General features: G+C 40.1%; 2 protein-coding genes across 23 annotated transcripts in view; one reads left to right on the forward strand and one right to left on the reverse strand.

Moving 5' to 3' along the window:
- Positions 1 to 1,188, reverse strand: part of LRRC28 (leucine rich repeat containing 28) — a 158,939-nt gene extending 157,751 nt beyond the window's left edge. For 2 of the 9 annotated variants that reach the window (XR_012017006.1, XM_072797253.1), the window contains exon 1: positions 1,053 to 1,175. Coding sequence is in view for 1 of the 9 variants with exons in the window: in XM_072797233.1 (XP_072653334.1) it covers positions 699 to 751 (53 nt within the window). In the remaining 8 variants the exon portion in view is untranslated. Of the gene's footprint in view, positions 1 to 698; positions 885 to 1,052 lie in introns of those variants that run through there. The other 7 variants (XR_012017007.1, XM_072797197.1, XM_072797261.1 and 4 more) reach the window with 7 other exon arrangements.
- Positions 1,189 to 1,385: 197 nt separating this feature from the next.
- The window catches only part of TTC23 (tetratricopeptide repeat domain 23), a 96,057-nt gene continuing 83,656 nt past the window's right edge, over positions 1,386 to 13,786 (forward strand). For 6 of the 14 annotated variants that reach the window (XR_012017029.1, XR_012017043.1, XM_072797297.1 and 3 more), the window contains exon 1: positions 3,376 to 3,569. Coding sequence is in view for 6 of the 14 variants with exons in the window: in XM_072797297.1 (XP_072653398.1) it covers positions 3,401 to 3,569 (169 nt within the window). In the remaining 8 variants the exon portion in view is untranslated. Of the gene's footprint in view, positions 1,639 to 3,375; positions 3,570 to 10,333; positions 10,578 to 10,598; positions 10,784 to 13,786 lie in introns of those variants that run through there. The other 8 variants (XM_072797366.1, XM_072797335.1, XM_072797377.1 and 5 more) reach the window with 5 other exon arrangements.

Genomic DNA, 13,786 nt, shown 5'->3' on the forward strand with positions numbered 1-13,786 from the left:
CAGAAATTTTTCTCAGAGGGTAACTTGCCAGAATTCTAACCCAGGTGGGCCAACTCCAAAGCCTGTGCCCTCCCTGCCTTACAATATAGCCATTCAGGCGCTTCAAGGGGCCTGTGTTTCTTCCCTCTCATCACCGAAGTGGTAGGCGAAGCTTACACAAATATAAGACTACAAAGTAAGACTATATCCAAAACCCACCCTCACTGATGGAAGATCCAGTAAGAGAACTCGGTGAAACTAACTGCTTTCCTTCTCAATCCCGACGGCTGGGAATGGGCTCCTTTAAAACATCACTACACCTCGTTAAAACGCATCTGGCTACAAAGGCAGCTTGGGAGAGAAAATCTGCACAAACGAAATCCGAAAGCTGCCAATAATAAACAATGCTAATGGTTTTCCAAAACGCATTCGCTGGCAATATACAGCCTTTACCAGTATCGGTCATTTTCTTACACCAATTCCCTTGGCTACCTCTTACCTACAGTTAAAGATAAATGGTATACTTCATAATATTAACTGAATAGATACAACTGCACCGCCACAAGTTTTCTACGTAAACACCAATCCACTTTATTGTTTAAAACAAATCAACGAACCCCTCCCACCTTAAGAAAATGCCACACACTTTGAGCAGGTGTGTGTAAAAGGAAAGGAGACCCTCGGACTGACTTCCGTATTTAATGCAGCCGAATACTCACTCCAATTGCCTAATACTGGGATCAGAGAATGCAAAACTGTGTATTAAAAGCATCTGTAAAAGGCTGTTTTCTCAGTAGTCTCAGGCCAACACCTGCCGCTTTGCCCGAGTGAACCAAACACTAAGGTCGTTACGGTTTGGAAGCAGGGAGCCCCGCGGCAGGGATTTCACAGACCGGGTGTCGGGGTTCCCCGGCCGCCGCGGGCGGGGAGGGCCCGGCAACTATGGCGGCTCGGGCCGGGGGACCACTGGCCGCTGCCCCGACGCTTCTGCCGGACCCGGCGTGCTGGCCGGGCGCCGGGCCAGGGCGCCCTGAGCCACGCGAGCCACCGACGCGACAGGCGGCCGCACTCACCTCGGCGCCGGCAGAGCCAGCGCTCCGGGGGCAGGCGGCGCTGGACTGCGAGCCGAGGGTCTGCGGGCGGAGCGGGGCGGGGAGCCGGAGGGGGCGGGGCAAGGCGCGGCCGGCCAGGGGCGGGGCAGGGCGGGGCGGAACCCGCACGGTGGAGAGCGGGGGGAAGCGGGAGGCGTGGGGAGGAAGACGGAACATCGCGATAATTCGCCTCTGTTCTCGCGGGATCAAAACTCCCTGGACGAGAGGTTCGTTTTCCAAGCGACGTGCCTATTGGCCGAGAGCGCGGCTTCCTCCAGACCTGCCCCGCCCGCCGCTCAGGATTGACTTCCGGCTCCGGCTGGGGTCTTGCTCCATCGATCCCAGTGCTTCGCTTTGCTTTGCTTTTTGGAGGGTTCCACTTAGACGGCTCCAACATCAGGAGTTGCTGATACCGGATCTGTTCTTTCATTCATACATTCATTCAGGCACTCCCGCTTGCATTCATTGTACACAACAATAATCACACCCGAGCGCTTGTGTGCCAGGCAGCGTTCTAAGAGAGCTGTGCATAATCTCCCCAAACCCTGAAAGCAATCTCATGACACAGGTACTATTATTATACTCGTTTAACGAATGAAAAACTGAGGTCCGGTGGGTTCCTGTAATATGGTCAAGGTTGGTTATCAAGCGGTGAGCCTCAGCGTGGGGCTTGAGGGCTCACTGTGCGCGCTGGCAGGTTTGCTCCAAAAAGGAGGCGGCTGATCTAGTCTCTGCTCTGGAGATCCCTGAGGTCTATTGTGAGAAAAGACCGCTGCAAAGGACCATCAGAGCTTAGTGAGTTAAATATTACGGCAATTCCTTGCATGGCCGAGTAGGCGGTCGATAACTTTCTTCAAGATGAAAATATTTATTCCTATGTCAGCGGAAGGACGCATCAAAGGAAGAGAACTTTATGATGGTAAAAAGAATTCCAAATATTGTTAGGGAACATTTTAAAAACAATTTTATTTTTTTTTAAAATATTTTGTTGGGCAGCCCCGGTGGCTCAGCGGTTTAGCGCCGCCTACAGCCCAGGGCGTGATCCTGGAGACGCAGGATCGAATCCCACGTCGGGCTCCCTGCGTGGAGCCTGCTTCTCCCTCTGCCGTTGTCTCTGCCTCTCTCTCTCTCTCTCTCCTCTCTGTGTATTCTCGTGAATAAATAAATAAAATCTTTTTTAAAAATGTTAATAATGTCAGTTTTCTGAAGTGAACAGTTTTAAAGCTTCCTCTTGTGAAACTTGCTGTCATTTATTGTTCTTTGAAAAGCTTGCTGTTGACTTCTTAGCCATTCATTGACAAGCAACCTTGATTCTATAACTACTTTGCGTTGGTTTATTAGAGATGAATAATCTGAAAAGCAGATTCATACTAAATAACGCCTGTCCAAAACAAGTTTCGAGTTATAATAAAATACTGATTACTTATATATTAAACTGGTCTTCAGAAGTTACTGAAGCATATGGCAAGGTGAACGTCATGTAGTTCTAAGAACTTTGATACACATTTTTAAAAAAGATTTTATATACTTATTCATGAGAGACACACAAAGAGAGAGGCAGAGACATGCAGAGGAAGAACCAGGCTTCCTGCAGGGAGCCGTATGGGGGACTCAATCCCAGGACCCAGATCAGGACCTGAACTGAAGGCAGACGCTCAACCGCTGGGCCACCCAGGCGTCCCCACTTTTCTAAATACCTAAGAATTTGTAGTACTTAAGAACTTTTTTTTGCTAAATTTATAATGAGGAAGCCTACAGCCTGTATAACAACAAAAATAAGGTATTAAGGATCAATCCAAATAATACGACTTACTCCTAATATTGGAGAGTGACCCCCAAAATGATTAAAAACAGAACGACAAATTTTTAAAGCGATCGATGTTAGCCACTTAGCTTTCATCTCTTAAAAAAAAAAAAAAGAGGAAACATTTTAATGAATTAACTTTACATCCAATGTTTGATCGCAAAAAAAATGAATCATCTTAGCATTAACTTCTACACCTCTGAAATTTCAGGACACAAAAATAACCAAGTGATTCTGTGTGTCAGAATGTCCATTGAAAGGTGTGTTGATTTTCACATCTTGCCTAATTCAAAACACTAAAAAATCCTTAAGCTACCTATTTTGCAATCTTTAGCAAACTGTAGCATCAACAGGCAGCGCGGTATCACTTTAAAAAAATTCCAAGAAAAAGACAACCCCTTTGTAAAATTCCCACCTCTGGCTCCCCAGGATTGGGTTGCAAACTTCAACAAAATACTGTTCTCCACTCCCTATTGGTGCATGCTCTATCATTCATTCTTCGGCTGGAGTTTTGTGAGGTTGCTTTATGGGAAAACGCCGCTATGATTTAGTCTGGAACTTCCTTGCTTTTACATGGCTATTAATTTGTACAAAGAATCCCAAACTGATACAGCGGGAACCAAACTGGCAAATCAAGCTGTGGAGACAACTGTGTAATTCGCTGGAAAAAAAGGAGAACCTCTTCTGCGTGCGGGGTAAATTGACAAAGGATTTTACGACACAGAGATTTGAGAGTTAAAGAAACTTTTCCGGTTTTTCGATAGTATTAAAGGAATAAGCGTCAAAGGAGAAGCAGATAAAATCAGGCACAATCTAAGAGTGACCGGAAGAGCAGTTTTCAGAAAGTGTTTTTAGGGTGAGATTGGAAGATTGTTATTTCCAAATAATCAGTGGATTTTTGAATGGTAAAGGGAACAAGGTAGTAAGATTAATTATAGATTATTATATAGATTATATACCTAAAAAGCTGTGGTTTGTTGTTGCTTTAATACAGATTTAGAGGGACACTTTGTACTATTGTAATTTTTAAGTGAGATGGGTATTTGTGTATGTTATATACCGCATATAATAGACAATGTATGAAAAGATATAAGAAAAAATTAGAGTCAGCTTTGGATCCAAATTTTGTGTGTATTTGTAGATTAGGAAATTCAGAGACAAATCTGTTAAGGACCAAGGAAAATATAATATTGTTACATGAAGCAGAATCAGTAGGTAATTAACATAAGGATAAATTCTCAAAAAAGAAATCCAACGTTTATATTTTCAGAATGACATTTTCACTAAAACTAAAATACGAGGGACGCCTAGGTGGCTCAGTGGGGGTGCCTGCCCCTACAGGGATCAGGCTGCCTGTGAGGCACCTTCCTCTAAATAAGTAAATAAATAAATCTTTAAAAAACACTAAAATATGAAAGTTCAGGAAAATATTGATAAACAAGAATAACTTACATTTGAAATAGCAATATAATCCTTTTTTGTAGGATTCAACTCAATATAAAACTCCAAAATACAGCATCTTAAAGATTCTTCATGTGTTCATTTAATGAATATAGCTAGTGGCACATCTATATCTCTACAGGGCACAATTTATAGTGGGTATGCAATGACTATCTCTTAAATGGTTTCTGTTATATGGGGATTTTTTTTTAAGATTTTATTTATTTATTCATGAGAGACACAGAGAGAGGCAGAGACACAGGCAGAGGGAGAAGCAGTCTCCATGCAGGGAGCCCGATGTAGGACTTGATCCAGGGACTCCAAGATCTCACCTGGGGCCAAAGGCAGGAACCAGACCGCTGAGCCACCCAGGGATCCCCTATATGGAGATTTAAAATAGTAAGGTTAAGTCCCTCAAGAAGCTTATACTGTAGCTGGGAAAATGAGGCTCAAAACATTTAAATAAAAACTTCTGGACAGTTCTTGATGCATAGATGCCGATTGTAGACTACAGGTGCTTCAAGAGCATAGGTTATTGTGAGCTGAAATACTCGGGGAGCTTCACAACTGGCTTACGACCTAATTCAGTCCTGAGCAATGGGCAAAATTTCAGTAAATAAAAAAGAAGGGAAGTAGCATCCCAGGTAGTGGATGAGTTGTTAGCACATATGTGTGAGCATAAAGAATAATCGACTCATGGTTCATTTGGGGACTTTTTGGGCTTTGAAAATAAAAAGGAAGGACATCAGAAGTTGCATGAAGAGTCAAAATTGTCAGAATTAAGGGGTTTGGTCCTGGGTTTTCAGCAGGAGTAAGACCTAAGGAAAGTAGTAATGGGAAAAGATTAAGCTGATAGAGCAATTTAAGATGGTTCCAAGAACAGACTGGAAATTAAAGGATTAAATACTTTAGATAATGGAGTACAGATTGGTAGCAGCCTTATAAGAGATTTTATCAAAGTAACTTTACTTTCTGGTGGCAGACTAATGAATCTTAATGCGTTCCTTTATATTCTTCTAAAGCATTGAGCTTATTTTTTTATTCAGAGGTATAAATACAAATTTTACTAGGTGTAGTGGTAGTTGCAGTGCAATTAACACAGTAAACATGGTTGTTGTTCATATTGGATCAGTTCTTGCTCCTTTGTCTCAGATTTATGTGTATTTTTTGGTTCTATTGAACTGAATAGAAGGAATTTCAGCAACAACAACAACAAAAAGGCAGAAAAAAAACAACCTTATGATTGAAGAACACCATGGGAGGATGGGAGGTGTTCTTACTTGTACTGGAGGCTTTCACTTGACCTGTTTCTCTGAGTCAAGACTAAATTACATACACTCAGTGAGTTGCCCCCGTTTACCAGATAGTTTCCTCAGTGTTGGGCAAAGGTGAACCAAGAATTAGCCCTCCCCCCTACCCCCACCCCCACAAAGCAAAGTGCTTCAGAGACCCTAAACAGGGTGTTTGTCTCCTGCCTCAAACCTGCTTCAAAGGATCCTAAGTTGTTGATCAGTGGTTCTTACTTAGGTAGACGGAGAAGAAAGAATCTGGTTGTGGAAAAGGACTTTGAGACAGTCACCTGCTGCAGATGACTGGTATGGTGGGCTGCAGTGCTCATCAAATCTCTCTTTACTCCCCTCTATGTGCTAGCCATTTCAGGGAAGAAAATGAAATGTTAGCCCATGTGACCTATGTCACTTCTGGCCAATGATGGTGGAAAGTTCATCCCCAGTTTTCCAGTCTCTTGGTCTGCCTGCTAGGACTCCCATTACTTAAAGCTTGGATCTCTGAGTTACTGTGAATCATACATCCCCACTGTCCAAGCCCTATTCCCAAACCAAGTGAGTCAGTAGCATGAAGTGATTAATATGTTCCCTCATTTTAGCCCATCCAATCCTGCCCACCTAATTGTTAGCAGGTTTTCTTCTGGGGACATTGGCATTTATTTAAGTTTTCTTTAGTTAAAAAAAAAATTACCCTGATTAACAGTTTCAGATACCAAGTGTATGAGGTATTTGGAGAGAAAAATCACACCATGAAGATGGTTTAATTGTTCATCTAGTAAAGATTTATTGAGGCCCAATAGGTGCCAGGCACTAATGTATTTGATCTACCTATTCATAGAACCATAATACTTTTTTATTTTATTTTATTTTATATTTATTTATTTATTTATTTATTTATTTATTTATTTATTTATTCATGATAGACCCAGAGAGAGAGTGAAAGAGGCAGAGACACAGGCAGAGGGAGAAGCAGGCCCCATGCCAGGAGCCCGACGCGGGACCCATCCCAGGACCCCAGGATCGTGCCCTGGGCCAAAGGCAGGCGCCTAACCGCTGAGCCACCCAGGGATCCCCCCATAATACTTTTTTAAAGATTTTATTTATTTTGACAGAGAGAGCACAAGCAGGAGTGCGGCAGAGGGAGAAGCAGACTCCCTACTGAACTTGATCCCAGGACCCTGGCATCATGACCTGAGCCAAAGGTAGATGCTTAACCAAATGAGCTACCCAGCTGCCCCCATGGAACCATGATACTAATCTAGGATTGCTTTTTCAGATTTGGGAGCCTCTGCCACATTGTCTTTGGGAATTGGGGCTGCCCTATCTTAGAAAAATCTTGTAGGGGTGCTCAGTGGCTCAGTCGTGTAGGCGTCTGCCTTCAGGTCAGGTCTTGATTCCAGGGTCCTGGAATGGAGGCCCAGGGGTGGGGCAGACTCCTTGCTCAGCGGGGAGTCTTCTACACCTTCTCCCTCTGCCCCTCCCCCCAGTTGTGCCCGCGCGCACACGCACGCGCTCTCTCTCTCTCTCTCAAATGAATAAATAATATCTTTAAGAAAAAATAATAAAATAAAATTTTAAAAAAGAATAAAAAGAAAAGTCTTGTAATCATAGATATTTAAAAGCCAGAATTACACATAAACCTGCATTGTGGTTTCATAGCTATTTTTAATAGCTTTAGTGAGATGTTAATTATATACCGTAAAATTCACTCATTTTAAGGATACAACTCAGTGTTTTTTTTTAAAGAAAATTTACAGAGTTGTGCAAGTATTATCACATTCAAATTTTAGAAGATTTCTATCCTCCAAAGAAACTTTGTGCCCATTTGTAGGCATTTCCCACTCCTACCCTGGTGCAAGCAATCACTAATAAACTTTGTTCCTATAGGTTTGCCTTTTCTGGACATTTAACATAAATAGCATCATTAAGTATGTGGTCTTCATATCTGGCTTTCATAGAGCATGTTTTTGAAGTTTATCCATGTTGTAGCATGTATCAGTACTTCATTTTTATTGCCAAATAATATTCTGTCATAGGTACAGTACCACATTTTGTTGATCCATTCACCAGTTGATGGACATTTGGATTGCTTTTTTAGCTATTGTAAATAATGCTGCTATGAAGATGTATACAAGTTTTTGTGTGAACAAGTGTTTTCAGTCTCTTGGGGATATACACTAGGCATGGAGCTCCTGATTTATGTAGTAATTCTATGTTTACCTTTGAGAGGAATTCCTCATTCTAACCTGAATGTACTATCTTACTTTCCACCTGTGGCATATGAAGGGTCTAATTTTGCTACATCCTTGCCAGTACTTCTTAGTGTCTGTATCTTTGACAAGACAAAGTTGTCTTGTCAACAACTATACAAAGTTATAGTTGTTCTGGTGGGTGTGAAGTGAAGTGTGAAGTGGTTCTCATTATAGTTTTGGTTTTCATTTTCCTAAGGACTAGTGATTTTAAACATTTCATGAGCTTATTGGTCATTCATATATCTTCTTCGGTAAATTGTCTTTTCAAATTTTTTGCCTATTTTTTTACTTAGGTTTTTGTCTTATTTTTGAATTGTGTTTGTTATATATTTTGGATTAACGTCCATTATCAAACATGTGATATATCTACAATTACTTGCAAATATATTCTCCTATTTTGTGAATTGTCTTTTAACTTTCATGACAGTGTCTTTGAAACAAAAGTTTTTAATTTTGATAAAGTCCAATTTATTTTTTTCTTTTTATCAATTGTGCCTTTGGTATTGTACATAGAAATCTTTGTGTAACCCAAGCTCATACATATCCCTTTGTTTCCTAACAGCTCTACAGTTTTAGCCCTTACTTTTAGGACTTTGATCCAGTTGGAGTTCATTTTTGTATATGGTGTGAGGTAGGGGTCCAAATTTGTTATTTTGTATGTGCCTATCCAGTTGTTCCAGCATCATTTGTTGAAAGGACTATTCTTTTCCCATTTAATTACCTGGTACTCTTGTCAAAAAATAATTGACTGTAAATGTAGAGGTTTATTTCTGGACTTTCAATTCTATTCCATTAACATATAGTGTCAGTCCTTAGGACAATATCACCCTGTGTTGATTACTGTCGCTTTGTTGTAAGTTTTTAAAATGGGAAGAATGAGGATACCTGGGTGGCTCAGCGGTTGAGCCTCTTCCTTTGGCTCAGGGCGCGATGCTGGAGACCCGGGATCGAGTCCCACATCGGGCTCCTTGCATAGAGCCTGCTTCTCCCTCTGTCTGTCTCTCTGTGTCTTTCATGGATAGAGAAATAAATAAAATTAAAAAAAAAATAAAATGGGAAGAATGGTCCTCTAACTTTGTTCTTTTTCAAGATTGTTTTAGCTATCCTAGGTCTTTTACATTTCTATATAAATCTAAGGTCAAATTCTGCAAAAAAAAAAAAAAAAAAGACAGCTGGGATTTTGATAGGTGTTATATAAAATCTATAGATCAATTTGGGGGTATTGCTATCTTAATAATATTAAGGCTTCTAATCCATGAGTATGGAATGTATCTCATTTACTTAAGTGTCCCTTGATTTCTTTCAGCAATGTTATATAATTTTCAGTGTAAATGTTATATAATTTTCAGTGTAAAAGTTTTGTACTTCTTTTAAGTGTAGTCCTGAGTATTTTATTCTTCTTGGTCCTATTGTGCATGGAAATGTTTTCTTAATTTCATTTTCAGATTGATAGATATTCAGTTTTGGTTTATTTTGTGTCCTCTGGCCTTGCTGAAATTGTTTAACAGTTTTAGTAGGATTTTGTTGTTGTTTTCATTTTGTTTTGGGGTGTGTGTGTGTGTGTGAAGATCATGTCAACTGAATTGTGTGTGTGTGTGAAGATCATGTAAACTAAATTTTTTTTTCTTCCTTTCTAATCTGCATGCCTTTTACTTTTTTCTTGCTTTATTGCACTGGTTAGAATACCCATTAAGTCTTAAATACAAATGATGACAGCAAACATCCTTGCCTTGTTTCCAGTCTAAAAAGAGAAGCAGTCAAACATTCACCATTAAGTGTGATGTTAGCATTAAGTTTTTAAAAAGTTTTTATTGGCCCTTTATCAGATGGAGGAAGTATCCTGCCATTTTTTTTCTGCATTTATTAATATGATCATTCAGTTTTTGCCCCCTATTCTATGAATATGGTGTATTACATTAGTGATTTCAGATGTTAAACCAACCAGCTTTATTTATTTATTCCAGGGATAAATCCCCCTTGGTCATAATATATAATCTTCTTTATATCTTGCCTGATTTGATTTTTCTAATATTTTGTTGAGGACTTTTTGTGTTCAAAAGCATCATGGATATTGGTTTGTTTTCTTATTACGTCTTTGTCTGGCTTTGGTAGCAGGATAATATTGGCCTCACAGAATAGAGTTGCAAACTATTTTTCTGATAGAGTTTGCAAAGATTCATATTACTTCTTTAAAGGTTTAGTAGGATTTACCACTGAAGCCATCTTGGCCTGGGCTTACCTTTATGTAAATATTTTAAATTACTAAATTATTTGCTTGTTATAGTTCTATTCAGATTTTTTATTTCCTTTCAATTCGGTTTTGATGTTTTGTATCCTTCCAGAATGTTTTTCCACTTCATAGCTTGCTGATGCCACAGCTTACCTATGGGCAAGGTTGCTTTTTAACCAGTACACTCTCATACGGTCATAATGGTTGTTGTTTCCCAGGAGCCACTGCCCTGGGGGCTCCTGCCCCGCCCTCAAGCTTCCTACATCCTCCCCCAAGTCAGCCCCCAAGGGTTAACACCTGTAACAGCAGGGGACCTTCTGAACCTAGTTCCAGCATAGTTGCCATCTATACAGATTGGTTGGTCCTCCTGCTAAACCAGTTTTAAATTGTTGAACATCACCTCTTGAAATGGAAGACTGAGACCCCACTTCAGACCTCTTCCTCCTCCCATTTTGTTCTGAGGCTGATCATGTGCTTCAGCATTCTACTGAACAGGTCTGGCAGAAGGAATAGCATCAATTGATTGGATATGTCTGACTGGCAGTTGTGGGAGCCGATTGAGAGGCCTGGGAAGCTTTACCCAAGGCTGGCAGGGAGAGGGTTCTGTGTGGCCCTGGGCTGATTTCTAATGAAAATTTAAGCCCCACCTATGGCTATTACAAAGAAAACAAAAGTGACTGATGATAAGCATGTAGCTCCAAGTAAGTGAACTGAAGAGGATGTCTGTGCTAAAGATGTTACTATAAGATGCAACACACATTGACACAGACACATATTTAAAGCAAGGTCATAGATTCACATGTTTCCAAAAGCCAGGCAGGTACCGTGCCTCATTTAATTGGCAGAGATGCACATTTTGGTGTTTAAACATCTCTGAAATTGGAATGCATGTTACCGTTGATGGCAAGTCATAGTTTAATAGCTTTGTGGTTTTATTCTTAGTGGTTATAGAATAGTGATGTATCTGATAATCTTATATCAGTGATGGCTCAGATCAGATTACATTTAGGAAACGAGTGGCAAGTGGCATGGGCTAGGAAAGCCATATCCCTTTATGTCAGCCTTTCACTCTGAAAGAGAGGTATGGTTACAGAGACCTATTCTTTTACTATAAGGATAAAGCAACACAGGAGCAATGACAAATGGCAACTACTTTGGTGCCTCCCTGTCCAGGAGCAATAGGGAGTGGTGGCAACTGGCAATCGCCACGGCTTCTGCCATTCCCCCCTGATGGATTGTTGCCTGTGATGACATAGGCTCAGTATTTTTTTTTAATATTTTTTTTCAATTTTTATTTATTTATGATAGTCACAGAGAGAGAGAGAGAGAGAGAGAGAGGCAGAGACACAAGCAGAGAGAGAAGCAGGCTCCACGCAGGGAGCCCGACATGGGACTCGATCCTGGGTCTCTAGGATCAGGCCCTGGGTTGAAGGTGGCGCTAAACCGCTGAGCCATCCGGGCTGCCCGATAGTGTTGTTTTTATAGGAAGCCAAAAATCTCAAAAGCCAGATCCTAAACCTTCTAATTTTAAAGTAATGGCTTAATTTTTTTTTTCCCCTTTCTGGCCAAAAAGAAAAAAAAAAAAAGCATGTGCAAGTTAGATCCAGCCTGTGAGTGCTTGGATTAAAATGGCTCTTTTAAGGATTTAATATTTTAAGAGGCAATGTGAGACAAACCACTTGTTACAGTTAAGCCGAAAAAAGAAAGAAAAATCCGCTCAATTTCAAAGTTTAGCACTAGGTTCAAGGCCCAGAGTAGCAAATATTACAGAGCATATTACTCACATAGCTTCTAAAATTTCTTCTCTGCCTCCCCTAAGTAGAAGATAAGAAAGTGTGGTTAGATTTGTTGAAGATGTTACATTTCCTTGTTATAAAAGTGTATGATTACTTTTTAAAATGCCATCTTAGGTTTCCAAAGCAAGAATATTTGCTTCCCACTCCTAAAGACTGGTCAATGAAAGTCAGAATGATGTGGTAGGAAACCACCAAATTCTTAGACGACTGGAGTCCTGATTCTGCCTGTGTGACATGGGGCAAGTAATTTAGCTTCTGTCAGCTTCATTGTCCTCAGTTATAAAACAGAGATAATCATACCTGTCTCCCACATGGCTATGGCAAGGGCCACAAAAGATAAAATATGGGAAAGCATAAAGGGTTATGTAAATACCAGTTGATATTGCCCAAATCATGTGAGTAGTTGGACCAGCACAGATTTTTGAATCTCAGATTCCCAAACCCAATCTCCTGCTCTTTTTGTAGACCATAACACTTACTGAAATGATCAAATCATCAACTAGTGGGCTGAATAGATGAGAAAGCTTAAGTCAAGAGCTTGTTAGAAAAAAAGTCAGCCACCATTTTGGCATCAGAGATAGCACGGAGTCTCTGTACAGCAGGGTTTAGGGAAAGCTTAAATGTTGAATCAAAAGATGAGCCTTCCACGTTTTGAAGGGCTACCCAAGAATGGTTTTGCTGGGATTGATTGGCCTCTGAAGTTTTCTCAGACTGGCCTTCAACCAATTTCTTCCCTTTCTCATGTTTTCATTCTATATTGTCTCATGAAAGAAAGAAAAGTTCTGACTTTCTTCCTTCTTGGTGAAAATGTAAAGCTCTATTTTGGATTATTAAGGGGTGGCCACCTTTACCTTGGTAGGTAGGTCCAGGTTAACTGCTCAACACTTAACCTCTAGACATCTCAAATTCTATTTGTATAAAGGCATAGAAGGTTACTAATTTTTTTTAAAAGGAAAGGAAAAATATTATCTTTAAAAAGATGTCTCTCAGGACTAGTGATATATTTTTAGCTTCTTTTTTCTTCTAAAAATTTTTTAAAGTAAGCTCTATACCCAACATGGGGCTTGAATTCATGACCCTGAATCAAGTGTCACATGCTTTACTGACTGAGCCAGCCAGGTGGCCCAATATATTTCTAACTTCTGAGTTGGACATTCTTCTTCTTTTTTTTTTTTTTTTGAATTGGACATTCATTTTTTTTTTTCAAGTTTTTTTTTTGAGTTGGACATTCTTATAGAAATTTTCTCCCATAGCCTCAAATTCAATCTGGCTGAGACCAAATTGATTATCTTATCAAAAGGATAATTCTCATTTATCTTGTTACTTCTGTCCATGACATTAGTGTGTTTTAGGGGTCAGTAAACTTTTTCTGTAAAGGGCCAGATAATAAATACTTTAGGCTTTGAGAGCGATACGGTTTCTATCACAAATACTCACTTCTGCTGTTGTAGTACAAAAGTGGCCATAGATAAGATGTAGATGGATTAAAAGGGCTGTGTTCCAATAAAGCTTTATTTATGAAAACAGACAGTGGGCAGCACTTGGCCCATGCCATAGTGTGCCAGCACCTATCTAGAGTTCCTGGATGAAAATGTCAAAGTCAGTTTTGACTGTTTCCCTTCTTCAATTTTTACATCTAAGCAGCTCTCAAGTTGAGTAATTACTTCTTTCAGTAATTCTTATCCTTCCCATCACTTCCCTTCTCACTGCTGCTGTGCACATGAATTCATTCTATACAATATTCAGTGATTCATGCGACTGGTGGTAAGGGCTGGCTGCAGGACCATACCCACTTAGTAAAGAGGGTACCAAAATTTCTAGGGGGATGATTTTTTTTATTGTTTTTTTTTGTTTTTGTTTTTGTTTTTGTTTTTTTTATTGGCTAGGGGGATGATTTAAGAAGCATAT

Source organism: Canis lupus, chromosome 2 (genome assembly GCF_048164855.1).
Source record: "Canis lupus baileyi chromosome 2, mCanLup2.hap1, whole genome shotgun sequence".
Lineage (NCBI taxonomy): Eukaryota > Metazoa > Chordata > Mammalia > Carnivora > Canidae > Canis > Canis lupus.